Below are 21,615 nucleotides of genomic sequence, written 5' to 3'. Positions count from 1 at the left end.
ACTCAGATCAAGATGCGGCCTAGCGTTAGCCAGGCTGCTTCCTCTTTGCCCATATTTGGATCAGGTGCTGCCAAGATGGCGACGGCGAAGCAAACAGCTTTTCAGAAACCTGTGGTTGACGTCAAAGAAGCTACGTCCATCTTTATTTACAGTAAATGGTTAAAATAGACTCCTTACTTATTTATACATTTATTGTACCTTTTGGTTGTTAATTTCTCTAAACATAAATAAGCTCAAATACAGTACATTTTGTAAAATACACTGGTGCTGTTGAGAAGCAGAAGAGAGGTCACATCACTGAATGTGTCTCTTTCTTTTTATTGGCTTCAGACGTTTGTTTGTTTGCAACATGTCCAGTTGTTGGCTTAGCAACAGTCCACAATGCAGCAGCAACCAAAAAACAAAAAACAAAACAAACTGATGTCATCCCATCCTTAAATATAAGAAAACTTTCTGTTTTTCCACTTCCTATCATTTTGGTAACTTGCATTGTTGTGCAATGACTTTATGTAAAACAAAAAAAGCAAAATAAACTATGCAAACTATGATTTATTTCAGACGTAACAAATACTGCGACATATTCAGACTAATGAGGTTTGATCACCATGTCTTCTTCAACCAAACTAAATAAAGTAGTTTCAGTTGTTCAAAAATAAATCACATCTCGCCCTTAGAGGTAGAAAATGTTCCTGTAATTGGTCACATGTTCAGTGTAAGTGTGAGGACTTGTTCTCTCAGAAACCATCGCCTCTCTCTCTCTCTGTTTATTATTTCAGACCTGATGTGGCTTCATGAGTCAGAGAGTCCAGATCGCGGACCATCTGTCCGACTGTCGCTGCCTTAGAAAGAGTTAAAGTTTGAGCCGCTGCTGCACCAGAACCGAGTGAATGGGACAGATGACGTGTTTGAGGGGTGGGCGGGGCGGGGATTAAACGTGCCCACATTTAATCTTGGCGTAGACACCAGTAGGTTACGTAAATCCACTTAGAGCCCAGATTACTGCTGGTAGTTGTGGGGGAATCCGATCACAATGGATCTGTGAGTCAGACAGAGGAAGATGTTCCTGTAAAACACCAACCGCTGCATGTGTGAGTGGGTGAAGGCCTCCCAGGGTTTTAATAACTGAGAGGAGGGGGCCAGAGGGGTGGTAGACTAGACCCCATCACCACCACCCCTCTGCCCCAGGAATCTGATTGGTCCTGTTGGTGCCGCCCTGCAGAAGTCAGAGGGTGGGGATCACTGATGATCAAACAAACACAAAGAGACAAGAAGGAAAAAACAAAGACAAACAACCAAACACTGAAGCAACACAAAGAGATGCAACAATTTTAAAAGGTTGCACAATGTTCACAGAGACACAAAATGAGCATGAAGAGATCCAAACAACCATGAAGGGATGCCTAATGACCACAAACAGATGTAAAAAAGACAACAAAGAGATGCAGGATGACAATAGATTAATGTAAAATTACTACAAAGAGACACAAAGTACAGGGATGCAAAATGATCACAAAGAAATCCAAACAAATATGAAGGGATGCAAAATGACCCGAAATAGATGCAAGATGATCAACTAATCAAATGTCAATCAAAAGATCAAAAGATGTAGGGGCGGTGCGTGGCGCAGTGGTTAAGGCGGCCGCCCCATGTAGAGGCTATAGACCTCACCGCAGGCGTCCCCGGTTCGTATCCCGCATTGGGCAGACCTTTCCTGCATGTCATTCCCCCTCTCTGCCTCCCCCTTTCCTGTCTATCTCTACTGATCTATCAAATAAATATACTTAAAATAAATAAATAAAATGACTATAAGACACAAAACAACTATGCAAGGATGCAAAACGCCTACATAGATTTGTTAAAGAACTTTAAGGGGATGCAAAATGACCACAAATAGATGTAAAAAGACAACAAAGAGATGCCGGATGACACATAGTGTAAATTACTATGTAGATACACAAAGTGAATATAAAGGGATGCAAAATGATTGCAGAGAAATCCAAACAAGTATGAAGGGATAAAAAATTAAATTACATTAAATGAAAACCACAAGTGGATGTAAAAAGACTACAAAGACATGCAGGATGACAATAAAGAGATGTTAAATGAGTATAATGAGACGCAAGACAAACATGAAGGGATGCAAAATGATCTCAGAGATCCAAAAATAACTATGCAAGGATGCAAAATGTCTACATAGAGCTGTAAAACAACATTAAGAGTATGCAGAATAACCACAAATAGATATAAAATCACTATAAAAGGATGGAGAGAGATGTAATATGACAATAAAGATACACAAAACAACCATGAACGGATGCAAAATGATGACAAAGATACAAAATGACTATGTAAGGATACAAAGAAAATACAAGATGACAATAAAGCCATGTTAAATGGCTGTAAAATGACTATAAATATGAAGGGATGCAAAATGACCACAAATAGATGCAAAAAGCTACAAAGAGATGCAAGATGATCGACCAATCAGATCTCAATCAAAAGAACAGAAGATGTAAAATGACTATGACACACAAAACAACTATGCAGGGATGCAAAATGATCACAGAGATACAAAATGACTATCTAAGGATACAAAAAAGAGACTACAAATAGATACGAGATGACAATAAAGCCATGTTAAATGACTGTAAAATGACTATAAATATGAAGGGATGCAAAATGACTACAGGTCTACATTGTGCCATATTGACATCCAACATAACACAAAAACACAACAACACAAGGAGGCCGGTCTTCAGATGTGGGTCTGAACTCTCCTGCTGTTTGAACACCGTCCCTGTTCAGATCCTCAGCAGGAGGCGCCTTAAAAAAAACAAGCCACAGATAAATGAAAGAGGATTTCAGTCTTTTAAGTTCCTGCTCCTGCCCAGGAAATGCTCCGTCTCTGTGAATCACAAACACTCATCTGTTTCTGTTTCTGTCTCTGTCTCTGGTTCCTCTGCAGAAAAAAGGCAAGATGCACTACCAGATAGCTGTGATCATCAACTTCCTGGGTCACTGCATCTCCATGGTGGCTCTGCTCATCGCCTTCTTCTTATTCTTGTGTCTGAGGTAAGTGCGGGTCCCTCTGCTGCCGGTCGGCTGATAATCCTAAAGACATCCGTGATGTGACAGAAACGTCAGTATTCTCATCATCCCCCCCTCGTTCAAAGCGCCTCTCGTTCTTATTCAAAAACCGTTTGGTCATGGGATGAAACCTTCCCTATCTCAATCCCGCAGATGTAAAAGGGTTTAGACGCCCGCAAAAACTAGGGCACGTCTCACCCCCCCCCACCGCCACCCCGCCATCTCAACAAATGGGAATAATAGACCCATCTCGGAGAGCGTTGGAAACCAAAACAGCGCTCACAGCGAGGCCTGCTGGGACGGCTGGGCTGGTGGAGCTGGAATGGGTTTCAAGATGACAATAAAGCCATGTTAAATGACTGTAAATATGAAGGGATGCAAAATGACCACAAATAGATGCAAAATATCTACAAAGCGATGCACGGTGACAATAAAGAGATATTAAATTACTATAAAAAGGCAGAAAACAACTATGCACGGATGCAAAATCCCTACAAAGACTCGCAACAACTCAACTACAAATGGGAATAATAGACCCCGTCTCGGGGAGCGTTGGAAACCAAAACAGCGCTCACAGCGAGGCCTGCTGGGACGGCTGGTGGAGCTGGAATGGGTTTCTCTCTGACAAACGAACAAATTTGAAGGGATACCAAATGCAAAATGTCCATAAATTAATCTAAAAAGACAACAAATAGATACAAGATGACAATAAAGTGACAAAAAACTAATTTGAAGGGATGCAAAATGACCACAAATAGATATAAAATCACTACGAAAGGATGGAAAGAGATGTAATATGACAATAAAGATACACAAAACAACTATGAAGGGATGCAAAATGATCACAGAGATACAAAATGACTATGCAAGGATACAAAAAAACTACAAATAGATACAAGATGACAATAAAGCCGTGTTAAATGACTGTAAATATGAAGGGATGCAAAATGTCCATAAATTAATCTAAAAAGACTACAAATAGATACAAGCTGACTATAAAGTGACAAAAAACAAATACGAAGGGATGCAAAATGACCACAAATAGATATAAAATCACTACAAAAGGATGGAAAGAGATGTAATATGACAATAAAGATACACAAAACAACCATGAAGGGATGCAAAATGATCACAGAGATACAAAATGACTATGTAAGAATACAAGAAATGAGACTACAGATAGATACATGATGACAATAAAGCCGTGTTAAATGTCTGTAAATATGAATGGGTGACCACAAATATATGCAAAATATCTACAAAGCGATGCACGGTGACAATAAAGAGATAGAGGCAGAAAACAACTATGCATGGATGCAAAATCCCCACAAAGACTTGCAAAATGTCTATGAACGTCTCACCGCCACCCCCCCATCTCAACAAATGGGAATAATAGACCCATCTCGGAGAGCGTTGGAAACCAAAACAGCGCTCACAGCGAGGCCTGCTGGGACGGCTGGGCTGGTGGAGCTGGAATGGGTTTCTCTCTCTGACAAACCGGAGTAAACCGGGCGTTAACGAGAGAAAGGTCTTAGCACCCTGAACGAGCCGGGGCCGCTATCGATCGCAGAGGAAGAGAGAGAGAGGGAGGGAGGGAGAGAGGGAGAGAGCGACACCCCCGGGGAGTGAGAAAAGCGTGAAAGGGCACAGAGAGACATAATAAATAGAAAGCTGTACAGGACAGCGTTTATGCACAACCCGTGTCCGTGGGCCGCAGCGGCTCGGACACGGAGGAGGACAAGTGTCGGCCAGCGGCTAAAAATGGCATCAGGGGCAGTGAATGAAGGAGTTTGGCATTTTATTACTCACACAGCGCCGCCGCCGCCGCTGCTGCAGCAACGTCTCCTCGTTTGTAATGAGATCGAGAACCATTTAAGGGAAAAACGCTGCTGCTGCTGCTGCTGTGGTTGGATGGTGAGATGTGGAGAGAAAGAACTGGAAAGACAAAGAGACAGAGGAGAGAGAAGGAGAGAAAGTTCAGTCACAGAGGGAAAATCTTTAGCTCCAATCAGCCGAGGTGTTTGTGAGCGAGGCCCAGGTGTCCTCTGGGTAATTTAACAGCGTCACCGCCGCCGCCTCATGTTGTTGTGGAGTTCAGGTTTTAAATACTTGGTACAGAATTGATTTATATGGAAATGAGGGAAGTGAAGATCGGGGGGATCGAACCGCCGATCCAGAACTCAAAGAATCACTGAGTCGCTTTGTGCAAAAACTAAAAACTAAAACTGAGCTGAATGAACTCCGTCGCCCTTTAACAGTGTTTTTATTCCATTTTGTTATAAGATGTAGAGACAGTTTTAATTTCTTAAAAGGGCAGGAAGTCAAAGACGGATGATGTCACCTCACATTTATTAATTTATATTTATCTCGTTATTTGTTTAATAGTTTTTTAGAGACTCAATATTGAGCCGTGTCCTTGTTCTCGTCTCGGTCGAGCTGGACTCTCCAGACCAGGTACTGTAATACCACTGATCTTTTTCTTTTTCTTTTTTTTACCACAAATATCTCTGTCACTCTCTCACTTTGGTTTGTGATGTAATTCAATAAGTTTAAGATAATTCAAATAGTTGTACTCAAGTATCTGCTTCAGCAGGTTCTGTGCTGTGTTCTTCTGTTCAATCCGAACTTTGTTTACATTAAATATGGTTTAGATTTTACATCAAATCAACTTTTCTTTTTAATTTTAAAATATCAAGACACAGGATTATTATCAGTACTGGCACTGAAAACAGTTAAGGTCTTGAAAATGTTCTTACATTGGTTTGGTCTCGGTCTCGGGCTCGGTCTTGGGCTCGGTCTCGGGTTAGTTGGTCTTGACTACAACACTCGTGAATCGGCTGCTTCCACCTTCTCTCAGTTCAGGTTCAAGTTCAGACAAGACTTTATTGTACCGACACATTTAAAACAATTAAGACAATTAAAACCAAAATTAAGATTTAAAAAAAAATCAAGATGCTGTTAAAGGGATAGTTCACCCAAAATTGAAATTTCACTCATTATCTACTCACCCTCATGGTGACTAAGGGCTGGGAGAAGTTTCAGAGTCCTCCGTGGCTTCTCTGAGTTACAGGGGGTCTCGGCGTAGCAGTGCATGTCCATATGACGGTTGCAAATGGATACCAACTGTCTTCGTAACAAAAAGACACACCAAAAAACATCCAAATACCTCCATGCTGCTCGTATGTAATGTCCATCTTGTATTGAAGCCCCGAAATGCGAAATTGTCCCGAAAAAAATTAAATAAGTCTATATTTCAAGCTTGTTTTGTAGCGGAAGCTTCTCGAAGCTAGACTTATTTAATTTTTTTCGGAACAATTTCGCATTTCGGGGCTACAATACAAAACGGACTTTACATACGAGCACTACGGAGGTATTTGGATGTTTTTTGGTGTGTCTTTTTGTTACGAAGACAGTTGGTATCCATTTGCAACCGTCATATGGACATGCACTGCTACGCCGAGACCCCCTGTAACTCAGAGAAGCCACGGAGGACTCTGAAACTTCTCCCAGCCCTTAGTCGACATGAGGGTGAGTAGATAATGAAATTTCAATTTTTGGTGAACTATCCCTTTAATGTCCTTCCTGGAGAACTCAGTAAAACTCAGCTTCATTTAGTCTCATCCACCTGAGCAGAGCAGTGAACTCACCTGGTGATGAACTCTCACCTGCTTTTTTTTTTGTTTGTTTTTTTTACTTCTCTTCACATCTGAAAACGTTTTATCCTGCAGTTCGATCAGACGTCAAGTTTCTGAACGACGGGAACAGGAAAAACACAGATAAACAAACAAACAAACATTCATTCATTCAGTTTCTATGAAGATAAAGATAAAGACAAAGAGTCGACGCTCAGAGTCAGAGCATCACATTCCTCAGTGACAGTTGCCACAGCAACCAAGGTCGATGATGTCACAGACCCAAGTGTGGTAAAGGTAAAGAGGTTTTTATCTGAGAGATCCAGGATCCTCCTCCAGCTGCTTTCTGCCCCGTCTCTTTCTTTCTTTCTTTCTTTCTTTCTTTCAGTCCTTCTTTCTTCCTTTTTTCTTTCTGTCTTCTTTCTTCCTTTCTTTTCTTTCCTTCTTTCTTTCTTTCTTTTCTTCCTCCTTTCCTTCTTTCTTTCGTTCTTTCAGTCCTTCTTTCTTCCTTTCTTTCCTTGTTTCTTTCTTCCTTTCTTTCGTTATTTCAGTCCTTCTTTCTTCCTTTCTTTCTGTCTTTCTTTCTTTCTTTCGTTGTTTGTTTGTTTCTTCCTTTCGTTCCTTGTTTCTTTCTTCCTTTCTTTCATTATTTCAGTCATTCTTCCTTCCTTTCTTTCTTGCTTTCTTTCCTTGTTTCTTTCTTTCGTTATTTCAGTCCTTCTTTCTTACTTTCTTTCTGTCTTTCTTTCCTTCTCTCCTTCTTCCTTCCTTCCTTTCTTTCTTTCTCTTTTCTTTCTTTCTGTCTTATTTTACTGTAACATCGGCCTTTGAACCTGCCCCCTCTCTCCTTTTTTAAAAAACAGGAAACGATGTGTAAAGTTTAACATGAATGAATAAAAAATAACACAAAATCACTCAAAAAAACGTGAGTGGGTTCAGTCCTGGTCCAGATGTTCCAGTTGTGTTGTAGTTGTGTTGTGTTGTGTTGTGTCGTGTCGTGTCGTAGTTGAGTGTGTAGGAGCAGAGACACTGAACCTGAACCTGCTGACGTCTGTCGACCGCGTCTCGTTTTCTGCCGTCGGGGCGAAACACGAGCTGTTTGATCAAAGTGATGAGTTCACAAACACACGAGGGGAAGTGAAGTGTTTCACCTTCATCACCTCCTCCTCCTCCTCCTCCTCCTCCTCCTCCTCCTCCTCCTCCTCCTCCTCCTCCTCCTTCACCTCCTTCACCCTGACGTTCGCTCAGGAACAGGAAGAATTTAATGAATGAGTTTTGCAGTCGAGGACCCTGGGAAATGCAAACACAGGATCTTTGCCAGCGGATATTCAAACACACACACACACACACACACCTCTGACCCGTGACCCCGCCCACCTCAGATGAGATGACGAGTCTCAGGAAGCAGGTTGTTCTGTCCAAACGTCCTCGAGGACACGACGTCGCAAACTCAGCGATGAACTGAGGTCAAAGGTCAAAGGTCAAGGTCAGAGTGACTTTGTGAAAGCAGCATCTCATTAACACCTTAAAGGAATTTCTCCAAACTTACGCTGTTCCTCAATTTGAACACATCAAAGTCAAAACACAGTGGGCTGTAAAGAACCTGGATGGTTTCACTCATAACGACCAAACAGTTGAGTGTGGAACGATGGACACTTCCCACCCTCAATGATCGCCGTCTTGGCTCCGTAGTGGAATATAATATATAGGGTGACCAGATGTCCTGCTTTGCGCGTGATTTCACGCATTTCTGTCTCTTTTTAAGCGTTACGCAAATTGAGAGCCAGTGATGTGCCAAGATACTGTATACCTGCACTGCCGATATTCCCGCACTCTGGGCTCTGTTTATAGAGTCTGCCTGTAAACCCCGTTAGCATTTTTATCACTTCCGGTTCCCTCTTCAAGTCAATACGTTTTTTTAATGGGATTTTTGTAAAATACCTCAAATAAGGTCTGTGGTTTACAAAAGCTAAAGCGGGTTTAAGGTTTTGCTCTAATCTACGACAATCTACATACCGGTACGCCAATGTTTTCCACTAGTAAGAGCAGCCGGTAATCTCTACCTCGCATTATACAGGTGGCCCTAACAAGCAAAAGAAGAAAAAAAAGTAAGGTGTTTATTATCACTAATTGAAATTACAAACAAAACAAGCTCGTAGAGGTGTTGACGGGCGACAATAACTGTCCAAAAAGAAAGAAGACGTTGGCAACCGTTGCAATCGTTACAACAACAGTATTCGATTTGAGGCAACACTAACTGTGGACATTTGCGCACTACAGAAGTAAGAACATAGTGTTCATATTTTTACTACATGACAGTGAACTCATGGAAGTATTCAAATTGAGACACAGCATTAGTAAAAATGTGAACTAGTTGTAGAGTTTGGGCGGCGAGAGGTCAAAGGTCAAGGGGGAGTGTGACCTCAGAAAACATGTTTCAGCCAATGAACAACAATCAACACCATGAGGAGGTGATTCTATTTTACATTATTATATTTTCCTCTGACATAGTATAAAATAAATAGCAGCAGAAAGATGAATGGGCAGAAAAATCTATCAAATCTACATAATGGAAACGCTGACATTTCCCCTCAAGGATGGACGAGTAGAGAAATTCAATCCAAACTTTTTCTACTTTTCCTTTCTCAAAAGAAAATAAAAAGTATCAGAGAGTTAAATAAAAGATTCTTACATCTGTTTAATCAACTATACAACATGTTGACTTGTTTTTAAAACAGAAGGAACGTTTCGCAGCCGATAGAAAACAACAAAAATAACAATACACTGTTGTAAAGAGGAGCTAATTACCCACATAGCGATAAACAGCACAGTGAACACAGCAGGGGGGCGGTTCAACAGAAACCTGTCTGCAGGAGCGCTGCACTCGGCTAATTAACCGCCGCCGCCGCCGAGCCGGACCCACCGGCGAGGAAGGAGGAGGGAAGTGAGGTCACGGCAGAATACGACTGTATGGAAAGAAATAAAGAAATAAATAATAAAATAAGACGAGGCTGCTCTCGTCTCTGAGCTCGTGGCTCCGCAGCCAAATGAAAAGCTGCACTAACGCGGCCGTGACGGAGCGTGGAGGGAATTAGCTGCTTGTTTATTATGGGACAACAGGATTTATAAAGCAGGAGTGTGTAGGTGTGTGTGTGTGTGTGTGTGTGTGTGTGTGTGTGTGTGTGTGTGTCGCCTGGAGGCCGCTGCACTGCATGCTCCTGTGTAATATAATAATTACTACAAATTCTGTTTTTAGCAGCGTTTCTATGCAGCTGTTGTCGCCTTAATGAGCCTTCATGAGCTCCCTGCTTCATAAAAATGTCAAAAACACCCCCCAAAAAAACTAAAATAATACACAAAAATAATAATTATGATACTAAACTGGAACATTTTCTCACTCATGCGCGTTTTGCACAGTCAGCACAAAGCCTCTATTAGCCAAGTGACACCCATTAAGAGTTGATGCACGACTACAGAGTAAAACACGTCATCCACAGCGAGGAGGAGGAGGAGGAGGAGGAGGAGGAAGAGGCCTGCGCTCGCCATCAGCTGGTGACAACAAATGAGGCTGTCACCGCGGCGATGTGCCCGTTCAGTCGTGCTTCTTCTTATGTTTCTTCTTCCTCTTCTAATATATTTTTTCCAAGCCCTCTCTCTCTCGCTCCGAGGCAGATGGGCTGGATTTTTTTCTTAATTGTGTCCTCAGGTCGATTTATTTACAGCATTAAGAAAAAAGAAAGGAAAAAAAAGAAAAAGGGACATGACACAAACAAGAGAGCAAACAGCAGGAATGAGATGTTACTTCATATTATATCAGAGAGGGGGGGAATGTAAGTTTGAGGTCGTGGAGCTTCATTATTCATGTTCATCTTCTTTATTTTCCGTTTTTTTCCCACATTAGTTTAAAGCTGATCTCATGGCAGAGAAGCTGTGAGTTTAACGTCTTTGTTTAAAATACACTCCGACGCAGCAGGAAGCAGACATTTATAATTCACATGCACACTTCCAACAACAGTTTGCTTTTTTTTACATCATCCACGTTTTATTTTTTCATCTTCTCTCTCAGTGTGAAATCATCCAACCGTCCTGCACGAACAGCAGGAGAGATGTAAAAGAGGAAACTGTAAATCTCTACATTTACCCTCCTGCTTCTCCTTCTCCTTTTTCTCCTTCGTCTTCTTCAGGAGTATCCGCTGCCTGAGAAACATCATCCACTGGAACCTCATCACCGCCTTCATCCTGAGGAACGCCACCTGGTTCATCGTCCAGCTGACCATGAGCCCCGAGGTTCACGAGAGCAACGTGGTGAGTATCTCCTTTAAATCCTGAAGATTAAATCCTGGATTAAACTGAGATTCTGTTGCACCAAATTAAATTTAAACCAGATCTGTTTTTCACTTGAGACTTGATTATCAAACTATGATCATATTTAAAGGGATAGTTCAACATTTTGGCAAATTGGCCTATTGCCATAATCCCTATATTCATAGCAGTAGGTTTGTTACCTTTAATTGTCGGTGCAAGCTATTTTTAGAACGGCGGAGCAGAGCCATGAGCTGCTCAGAGCTACGCTACGGAGGCTCATGGGATTTCTTGGTTTCCCTCATCAAACTCATCAAATACACAATCCAACAACTCCACAACGCTCTGGTGGACAAGTTGTGACCTGCACATTCACCACGCTATGAGACAATAACACAACGTTACCAGACAGAGTTGTTTTAGAGGTAAATGCAGAGACTGCTTGATGAAAAACTGTCCCTGAAGGCAACGCGCATCAGTGGTTTTGCATGAATTTCCCTCTAAAACAACTCTGTCTGGTAACGCTGTTATTATCTCATAGCGTGGTGAATGTGCAGGTCACAACTTGTCCACCAGAGCGTTGTGGAGTTGTTGGATTGTGTGTTTGATGAGTTTGATGAGGGAAACCAAGAAATCCGCCGTTCTAAAAATAGCTTGCACCGACAATTAAAGGTAACGAACCTACTGCTAAAACTATAGCGATTATGGCAATGGACCAATTTGCCAAAATGTTGAACTATCCCTTTCATCTTAGATCCAGGCTAAATTTCGAAGGCTGGATTGAAGAGTTTAGTAAAATTAGGATTAATAGTCTACTTGCCAACAATGAGTACCCGGAAATGTTGAGTACCCCAAAGTTTTATGTTAGAAATATATAGTATGGGTCTCCAGTATTCAGAAACTGCCGGATGCTAACTTATATATATTGGGCAATTAGCACAATTGACATAATTAGCATAAATTAGCATAGTTGCCTATATGGGCAATATTTCAGCAAAATTGACTTGGCTGATCTGGACAATATTGGAGTGGTTTTAGGGGTTATTGATGATGCTGAATCCATTTCTGACATTTTCAAAATTCAAAATGGCTGTCTAAACCGGAAGGGACCAGATGAAATCCATCAAAATCGGCCCACTGGCGGTTTAAATCTGGTCACTACCGGTTTAGACAGCCATTTTGAATTTTGAAAATGTCAGAAATGGATTCAGCATCATCAATAACCCCTAAAACCACTCCAATATTGCCCAGATCAGCCAAGTCAATTTTGTTGAAATATTGCCCATATAGGAAATTATGCTAATTTATGCTAATTATGGCAATTGTGCTAATTGCCCAATATATATAAATTAGCATCCGGCAGTTTCTGAATACTGGGGACCCATACTATATATTTCTAACATAAAACTTTGGGGTACTCAACATTTCTGGGTTCACAATGGGGCCCTATGGGCTGGCAAGTAGACTATAAAGTGAGTCAATCCAGGATAAAACTCTGGTTTAGTAAAACCAAGTGATTCTTTATTTTAGTGCAACAGTTTAAACACTCAATTTAAACCAGGATTTAATCTGGTTTTAAAGTTAAACCCTATTGGTGTAATCCATCTTTACTGTCAAGTCGAGGACCGTGGGAGCAGCAGATTGTTATTATCAATACCAAATACCAAATATTTCCATTATCAAATAATCTCCTGATCAATTTATGTTATCTAATCTATAAATATTAGAAGATATTGTTCAGTTTCACAGAGTTCAAGCACAAAAATACTATGACATGAAACTCAAAAACTGCAGAAAATAACAAAAACAAAAAACATCACTAATCAAGCAGTCGATTAAACTCCCCCTTAAAAAATAAATTGGCAAAGACAAAATAATTATCCAAATAAGTTAAAGTCTGAGTCTGTGTTACTGTGGTAACTAGGATGCTGCAGCTCCGTACCGTAATCACCCAAATTAAACTTTTAAATGTCATCCTAGAGCTAAAAATAGAAATTGATTGATAAAAGCGGTGAGTCTGGTTCCTCCTGCTGATACGAGCAGCTGGTTCGGTGAAACTTATCACTCTGAGATGAAATGAGTTGTGTTTTTTTTTTGTTTTTTTTATCTGACTCACCACCTGCTCACGTCTCAACACTTCCTGGGAGGTTGTGTTGCACCGAGCTGCTCCGCTGGCGTCGAGCTTCATCAGCGACAGGCAGGTGTCAGATTAAAGCAGCACAAGTGTAAGAAAGTGTTTCAGTGAGATGTTGGTTTGACAACGAGCCACAAAAAAAAAAAAAAAACTAAACTCACAACTCGTTTATCCAGGTTTTTTTTTTTTTTTTTTCCAGTGCTGGAAGAAGAACTCAGACCCTGTGCTCGAGTTTCAGCCTCAATACATCAACATAAACGTTCTCCAGTGCAAGTAGAGGCCCTGCATTTCATATAAACCGCAGTAAATGTGCAGAAAATATCATTTTACTGTTGTTTCTGAAGCAGAAGGAGGTTGGGGATCACAGATTTTAATTTAATCTGAGGGTTTTACATTGTTTTTATTGCACATTTCGACCAAAACAAACTTAACTTTGCAGCCCTGAGATGATTACAAGAAGAGGAAGAAGCAACAAAACAATTTTTAAGAAAAAAAAAAAGAAGCATAAAAACACAATAAAAGCAGCAACTGTGAAGTTAAAGGGATAGTTCACTCAAAATTGAAATTTCACTCATTATCTACTCACCCTCATGTCGACTAAGGGCTGGGAGAAGTTTCAGAGTCCTCTGTGGCTTCTCTGAGTTACAGGGGGTCTCGGCGTAGCAGTGCATGTCCATATAACGGTTGCAAATGGATACTAACTGTCTTCGTAACAAAAAGACACACCAAAAAACATCCAAATACCTCCATGCTGCTCCTATGTAATGTCCGTCTTGTACTGAAGAAATGAGAAATTGTTCCGAAAAAAATTAAATAAGTCTATATTTCAAGCTTGTTTGCAGCGGAAGCTCCTCAACAATTTCGCATTTCGGGGCTTCAATACAAGACGGACATTACATACGAGCAGCATGGAGGTATTTGGATGTTTTTTGGTGTGTCTTTTTGTTACAAAGACAGTTGGTATCCATTTGCAACCGTTATATGGACATGCACTGCTACGCAGAGACCCCCTGTAACTCAGAGAAGCCACGGAGGACTCTGAAACTTCTCCCAGCCCTTAGTCGACATGAGGGTGAGTAGATAATGAGTGAAATTTGAATTTTGGGTGAACTATTCTTTTAATTATTCATTCTGGTTTTTTGCAGGTGTGGTGTCGCCTCGTCACCGCCTCCTTCAACTATTTCCACTCCACCAACTTCTTCTGGATGTTCGGCGAGGGCTGCTACCTCCACACCGCCATCGTCCTCACCTACTCCACCGACAAGCTGCGCAAGTGGATGTTCATCTGCATCGGCTGGTGTACGTACACGCACACACACACACGTGGTCACGCAACGTTTACGTTACGTTTCCTCCTGCACGCAGTTAGATTAAAGCCTAGAATAAAGAAGCAGAAGAAGGCGACCTCCAACCCCATTAACAATAGAAGACCAATGCGTTCGCAGAGCACTTTCTTTTATTTTAATGATGGGAAAAATAAAACGAAACAAATCAAATCAATGACATAATATACAGGCCGTTAATTACGTGATAATGTCAAGAAATAAGTAACTGCTTCATAGTGTCTAGAAATAGCCTGGAAATTACGGTCAATTTCATAGTAATGTTGAGAAATGTAGCCAAGAAATAACAGATAACAATTGATTGCGTAGATCAATTGTAAGGACTTGGTGGAGAAAATTCTGGCCTTTCCCAAAGAATGTAAAGCATGAAAAGCATGTGTAATCTTTTGCCTTTATGAAAAACATGAAATTATTATGAAATTGGTCATTATTTCTAAGCTATTTCTAGACATTACTATATATATTTGTCAGCCCACTTGCAATACCTCTGCTGCCCACAGGTTGTGAATGACTGAACTAGACTAAATGTAGTTTTACAGGGAGCTCATACTGCGTTCGAGACACCTCGGAAATCTGAAGCTCCCAGTTGAAAACTCTGATTTCCGACTTCAAAGCATTCGAGACGCACCACAACCAGATGAACCAAAAACATGGCGGACCGGGACAAACTTTACATACAAACTGCTTCACACATCTAAGGCCTTAAAACATTACAAAGTGCACAAAAACAATAAAAAAAGAAAAAGAAAAAGCATTTTAAAATGATTTAAAATTGAAGAGAAATAACAACATGAACTTCAGTAGGTAATCTGTAACCGTAAAGTAAATACTGTATATTTCATAATGTTTTAATGTATTTTGGCATTAATGAAAAATGCATTTTAATCATCGTTTTACCATTGACGTGGTTTTGCGCGGGTGCAGATTGTTGTGTGACGTCTGTGAACTGACTCTGGGAGCTCCGACATGAGGCGGCGTTGGGTTCGAGTGCACTTTTTCCAAGTCAGAGGTTGAAAAAATCCAAGTTCCGAGTTGTCCCGAACGCAGCATCGTTGTCCGGCTAACGGTCTCCACCTGCTTACAGTCTTTATGCTAAGCTAAGCTAAACTAGCTGCCTCCTGCTGCCTCCCTGAAAGATCACACATCTGAACCATTTACACACATTTATACACTCTATTTAATGGCTCGTAAAGAATTAACTATGCTTCATAAATCAGTTATTAATAAGAACAACACTGGGTTGCCAGATTGTGAAAGAACGCTTTCACTGGCACAACTTCCACAACTGGCAAAACCCATTGGTGAGGCGATTATTGACACTGACAGCTGCAGATACAGTTACGGTTCAATCACTGATTTAAAGGGATAGTTCACCCAAAATTCAAATTTCACTCATTATCTACTCACCCTCATGTCGACTAATTTTCAGAGTCCTCCGTGCCTCCTCTGAATTACGGGGGGTCCGCGCAGCAGTATTTGTCCATATAATGGTTGTGAATGGTGCTCACTTTTCTTCGTCCAAAAAGACACACCAAAAAACATTCAAATACCTCCATAGTGCTCGTCTGTAATGTCCCTCTTGGATTGAAGCCCCGACATGAGAAATTGTTCCGCCGGTCAGTGCAAATCACGCGAGATTTGACACAGGAAGAGCAGTGAACTGAGACACTGAGAGCTTCCGCTATACAAACAAGCTTAAAATATAGACTTATTTAATTTTTTTCGGAACAATTTCTCATGTTGGGGCTTCAATACAAGAGGGACATTACAGACGAGCAGCATGGAGGTATTTGGATGTTTTTTGGTGTGTCTTTTTGGACGAAGAAAAGTGAGCTCCATTCACAACCGTCATATGGACATGCAGTGCTGCACGGAGCCCCGCTGTAACTCAGCAAAGGCACGCAGGACTCTGAAACTTCTCCCAGCCCTTAGTCGACATGAGGGTGAGTAGATAATGAGTGAAATTTGAATTTTGGGTGAACTATCCCTTTAATCTGAGGCAGGTTGGTGTGTCCAGCTGTAGAGACTAAATCTAATGTTAACATGGCCGGCGTACATGACATCCAGCGATAATATCACATTATTATACGTCTCCTAATAAGTCGTCAGGTCCGCGGGTTGTAAATGTCAGAGTTACGGCACTTTAGAAATGTCAGTAAATCACTGACTCATCGTCTGCAGCTGTAAATGTTAATAAGCAGATTATAAATGGATCCTTGTCCCGCAGCCGTCCGTTCTCTCTCTCTCTGTGCTCTGGGATGGATTATGAAGCCACCACTCTACTGAAAACTATATCATTTCTGTTAACGTAATTTAAATAATCACACGTTTCTGAGACGTTTTCACCGCTTTTAAAAAGAAGAATTCAGCAGAGTTCGGTGTCGAGGCTTCAGTCGGTCGGTGGGATGTTCTGTAGATTAATTGTGTGTTTGTGGTTTTGTGTTTGAGCTGTTGACTGGAGGAGAGAGAGGGGAGGGGGGCAGTTTTCCATGTGTCAGAGTTATAGATGAGCTGAGTCTCTCTCTCTCTGCGGAGTTTGTTTCACGTTGAGTTTTTCGAGCTGTCGGACGAGGAGCGGCTGTCGTCTGCGGTCAGTGTTCAGGTTCCACTCGGCTGTTCTGCTGATGTCGCTGCCAAGGAATTTAAAGAGGGAGTCAGTGATGGTTACAGGAGGAAAAGGGAGGGGAGGGAGGGTTGGTTTTTGGAGGGAGAGATGGGAGGGATGGGGAGGTGAGTAATGAGCTGCTGTGTTTCTGAAGTGTGCGAGCTGGAGGCGGTTGTCATGGCAGCGTGAGACGGCTCGTCGGACTCGTCGTATATACCTGCACCAATTACGGGTCGTGTCTGCGGCTTGGTGGTGGGATGTCACTGTGACTGGAGGAGTGTGTGGACGGGGGGGGTGGGGGTGGGGGTGGAGGTGGGGGGCTGCTGCTGCCTGTCACCGGTTCGATTCCCAGGCGGTCGGACCATCGCCTCAACATCAGACCTGTTTCAGATGGAAGAGGACGGTGCGTTCAAGTGATGTCAGTAGAACAGGTTGTTCATTGATCACTAAAAGTGAAGAAAAACAGGAAAATGTTGTTGAGAAGCTGGAAACTTCTTTGTTTCCTAAACAGCCGCTGTCATTTTAAAGGGATAGTTCAACATTTTGGCAAATTGGCCCATTGCCATAATCCCTATAGTCATAGCAGTAGGTTAGTTACCTTTAATTGTCGGTGCAAGCTATTTTTAGAGCGGCGGAGCAGAGCCGCGAGCTGCTCAGAGCTACGCTACGGAGGCTCATGCATGGGATTTCTTGGTTTTCCTCATCAAACTCATCAAATACACAATCCAACAACTCCAAAACGCTCTGGTGGACAAGTTGACCTGCACATTCACCACGCTATGAGATAATAACACAACGTTACCAGACAGAGTTGTTTTAGAGGGAAATACAGAGACTGCTTGATGAAAAACTGTCCCTGAAGGCAACGCTCATCGGCGGTTTTGCATGAATTTCCCTCTAAAACAACTCTGTCTGGTAACGTTCTGTTATTATCTCATAGCGTGGTGAATGTGCAGGTCACAACTTGTCCACCAGAGCGTTTTGGAGTTGTTGGATTGTGTATTTGATGAGTTTGATGAGGGAAACCAAGAAATCCCATGAGCCTCCGTAGCGTAGCTCTGAGCAGCTCGCGGCTCTGCTCCGCCGTTCTAAAAACAACATGCAGCATTCAATAAAGGTAACGAACCTACTGCTATGACTATAGGGATTATGGTGAGAGGAAAATTTGGCAAAATGTTGAACTATCCCTTTAATCAACTAATTGATTGATTACGTCATCATTTCACCTCTGGTTTCTGTGTTTGTCGCTGACGTTCATGATGGAGGTGAAACAACAAATATAAAAAGAAGTTTAATCAGTCTTTAAGAGATGATTCAGTAATAATATAATGATAATGATTATGAACTTTATTTAAATAGCACGTTTCATAAAATTAAATGCAGCTCAAAGTGTTTTACATGAGGAGACAATAATAATTGGAAGAATTAAATAACAATAGAAATAGAGCAGCAGCGAAGTGTGAAATAATTAAATCCAAGAAACACACACAGAGATTAAAATAAAGTATGTGGAGGCAAAAAGTGCAATAACAGAATATAAAACATTAAAAACAACATGAAGAGAAAATCAATGGAGGTTGAATTACTGAGCTGCTTCGTAACATTATCATCAGAGTTAGTGTAGTGGGGGTGCGTTCAAGAGCTTCAGTTTTTGCTCTTTACTTGTAGCTCTTCTAACAAGTGATGCGTTTAAGGACCTGAGTGACAGTTTGGTCAATAAACAATCTGAAAGAATCAGAGATCGCTGGACGATTTTGTGCCTTAAAAACACTTAAAATGATTTAAAATCGTTCCTCAACACAACAGAAAGTCGATGCCAAGACTCCTGTACTGAATTTTAGATAATTTGCAGCCGACCTAATGTTTTTAAACTTGAATAAAATGCATTAAAACAGTCTAAATGTGTGAAGTCGTGATGAATTAAAAACCTAAAAAGACGATCCAAGTGTTGCACTGATGGCGGATTCCTCACAGTCATTTATTAACCTTTAATAAACCATTAGTTACAGTTCATAACTGGTTTATAAACTGTGTTTTTCTGGTGCCTCCGGTTTGTTTGAAACGAACACAATCGTCTTTGTTTTCGATCATCTTGAAGGTCAGACTCGATGGGCGCGTCCCCCAGTTGATGGAGATTCAAGGATTTCGTGTGGCAGCTGGGAAACGTATCGGTGCTGCGTTCACTAACACCCCGGGTTTCACACTGTCAAACTGAACTATGTGCTGCTGAGATTAGGTGTATTGTGCCAGCTGGATTACATTTTCCCCCCGGGGGCAGCGTGAAGAAGAAGAGGAGATGGCAGCGCATTTCAGGACGGCTGTGAAAGAAAGAAAGAAAGAAAGAAAGAAAGAAAGAAAGAAAGAAAGAAAGAAAGAAAGAAAGAAAGAAAGAAAGAAAGAAAAAATAAATACAATCACATTGTATTTGCTTTGCTTCGCTTCAACTCTCTGAGAGATGAAATATTATTATTATCATTAAGCAGGCGGAGAAGAAGGAGGAGGAGGAGGAGGAGCGGAAAAGGGAGTTGAAAACGAGGAAAATTGCATTTTTCCGTTAATCTGTGGCTGCGAGAGGAGATTTCCTGAGGTTTAACACCATGCTGATGATGCTGCGTCGCTAATGAAGTGGAAAGTTGACTTGAATGTGTCTGTGTGTGTGTGTGCATGAGTGTGTGTGTATTGTAAGTGTGTGCGATGTGGCCGTCGGTGTCACTTAGATGTGAGTAGTAAGTCAGTAAATCAGAAAATTCACTTTGCATTATCGTCAAGAGCCCGGCTCGCGTCCATCCAGCTCCTCGTTCATTCACAAAGAGGAGAAGAAGGGAATAAGTCAAGACGGTGACAAGTCGTCGTCGTCGCTCTCAGCAGAAACACTCGACAGGCCGCTGGTGCGACGCCAGGCGAGCAGCTCAACGACGCCGCCGCAGCGTGAAATCCCAGAGTGAAGTGAAGCTCTGTGATGTGAAGAGCAGAGAGAGAATCTGTCACTTTAGCATTTTCTGTTTTCTTTCTCTTTTCCCTCACAGGTATCCCGTTCCCCATCATCGTGGCCTGGGCCATCGGGAAGCTCTACTACGACAACGAGAAGTGAGATTCTTTTTCTTCTTTCTTTTCTTCTTTAAAGGGATAGTTCAACATTTTGGCAGGTTGGCCCATTGCCATAATCCCTATAGTCATAGCAGTAGGTTCGTTACCTTTAATTGTCGGTGCAAGCTATTTTTAGAACGGTGGAGCAGAGCCGTGAGCTGCTCAGAGCTACGCTATGGAGGCTCATGGGATTTCTTGGTTTCAAACTCATCAAACTCATCAAATACACAATCCAACAACTCCAAAACGCTCTGGTGGACAAGTTGTGACCTGCACATTCACCACGCTATGAGATAATAACAGAACGTTACCAGACAGAGTTGTTTTAGAGGGAAATTCAGAGCTGAAAAACTGCCCCTGAAGGCAACGCGCATCAGCGGTTTTACATGAATTTACCTCTACAACAACTCTGTCTGGTAACGTTGTGTTATTATCTCATAGCGTGGTGAATGTGCAGGTCACAACTTGTCCACCAGAGCGTTTTGGAGTTGTTGGATTGTGTATTTGATGAGTTTGATGAGGGAAACCAAGAAATCCCATAATGAGCCTCCGTAGCGTAGCTCTGAGCAGCTCACGGCTCTGCTCCGCCGTTCTAAAAATAGCTTGCACCAACAAATAAAGGTAACGAACCTACTGCTATGACTATAGGGATTATGGCAATGGGCCAATTTGCCAAAATGTTGAACTATCCCTTTAATATTCACCAACTTGTTTTCTAAATCACAAGGGCAAAGTCAAACGCTGCTGCTTTAATGAGATGGATGTCTAATAATAACTTGCTGTAATTACATTTGCATTGTACCATATTCTTGATTACACATCATCACCCCCGCGACACTTTTCACTCGCTGCTCTCTCTGAGTTTTCTCTTATTTATTTATTTTTGCCTGTTGGAAGAAAATTGATTCTCCGTTTAAAAATAAAAAAAAGAAAGAAATCAAATCGATTTGTCTGTAATTTAAGTCGTTAAAGGACGAGGACGGTGGTGTCTGTGTTCCTCTAATTGTCAGAAAATCCATCGAAAACAATAAAAAGCAACAGTGAATTGATCAGAGCGGCGAGGACTGTTGGTCCAAAGGCCGACGTTCATCATCGTCGCTGTGTTTCCAAAAACTATTAAAAACTCATCAATGACCACACAGACACAGGAGGAGACATGTTCCCTCATTACAGTGAACACACACACACACACTGTGGGGTAGGAGTATAACAAGTTAAACAAATATGAGGAAACTTTTTCCTTTTGCCACAAGCTCCTTCAAAATAAAGGTAGATGTTTGTGTTAAAGCTCCATACAGTATAAAGGTAGATGTTTGTATTAAAGCTCCATACAGTATAAAGGTAGATGTCCATGTGTAGTGTGATAATAAAGCAGCTCTAGGTTCTATATTAATACTGTGAAAGTATCAAAGCCTCAGTCCACAG

General features: G+C 41.5%; 1 protein-coding gene across 2 annotated transcripts in view; it reads left to right on the top strand.

Annotated features, from left to right (window-relative positions):
• Window positions 1–21,615, top strand: part of LOC146967178 (corticotropin-releasing hormone receptor 1-like) — a 103,045-nt gene that overhangs the window by 58,494 nt on the left and 22,936 nt on the right. For both annotated transcript variants that reach the window (XR_015034366.1, XM_085760820.1), the window contains exons 6-9: window positions 2,966–3,072; window positions 10,904–11,024; window positions 14,301–14,454; window positions 20,130–20,190. Coding sequence is in view for 1 of the 2 variants with exons in the window: in XM_085760820.1 (XP_085616946.1) it covers window positions 2,966–3,072; window positions 10,904–11,024; window positions 14,301–14,454; window positions 20,130–20,190 (443 nt within the window). In the remaining variant the exon portion in view is untranslated. The remainder of the gene's footprint in view (window positions 1–2,965; window positions 3,073–10,903; window positions 11,025–14,300; window positions 14,455–20,129; window positions 20,191–21,615) is intronic.

The sequence above is a fragment of the Trachurus japonicus genome, chromosome 19 (assembly GCF_045865225.1).
Source record: "Trachurus japonicus isolate A0001 chromosome 19, Traja_1.0".
Lineage (NCBI taxonomy): Eukaryota > Metazoa > Chordata > Actinopteri > Carangiformes > Carangidae > Trachurus > Trachurus japonicus.
The sequence above is the reverse complement of the archived record's forward strand: the minus strand, read 5'-3'. Positions and strand labels throughout refer to the sequence as shown.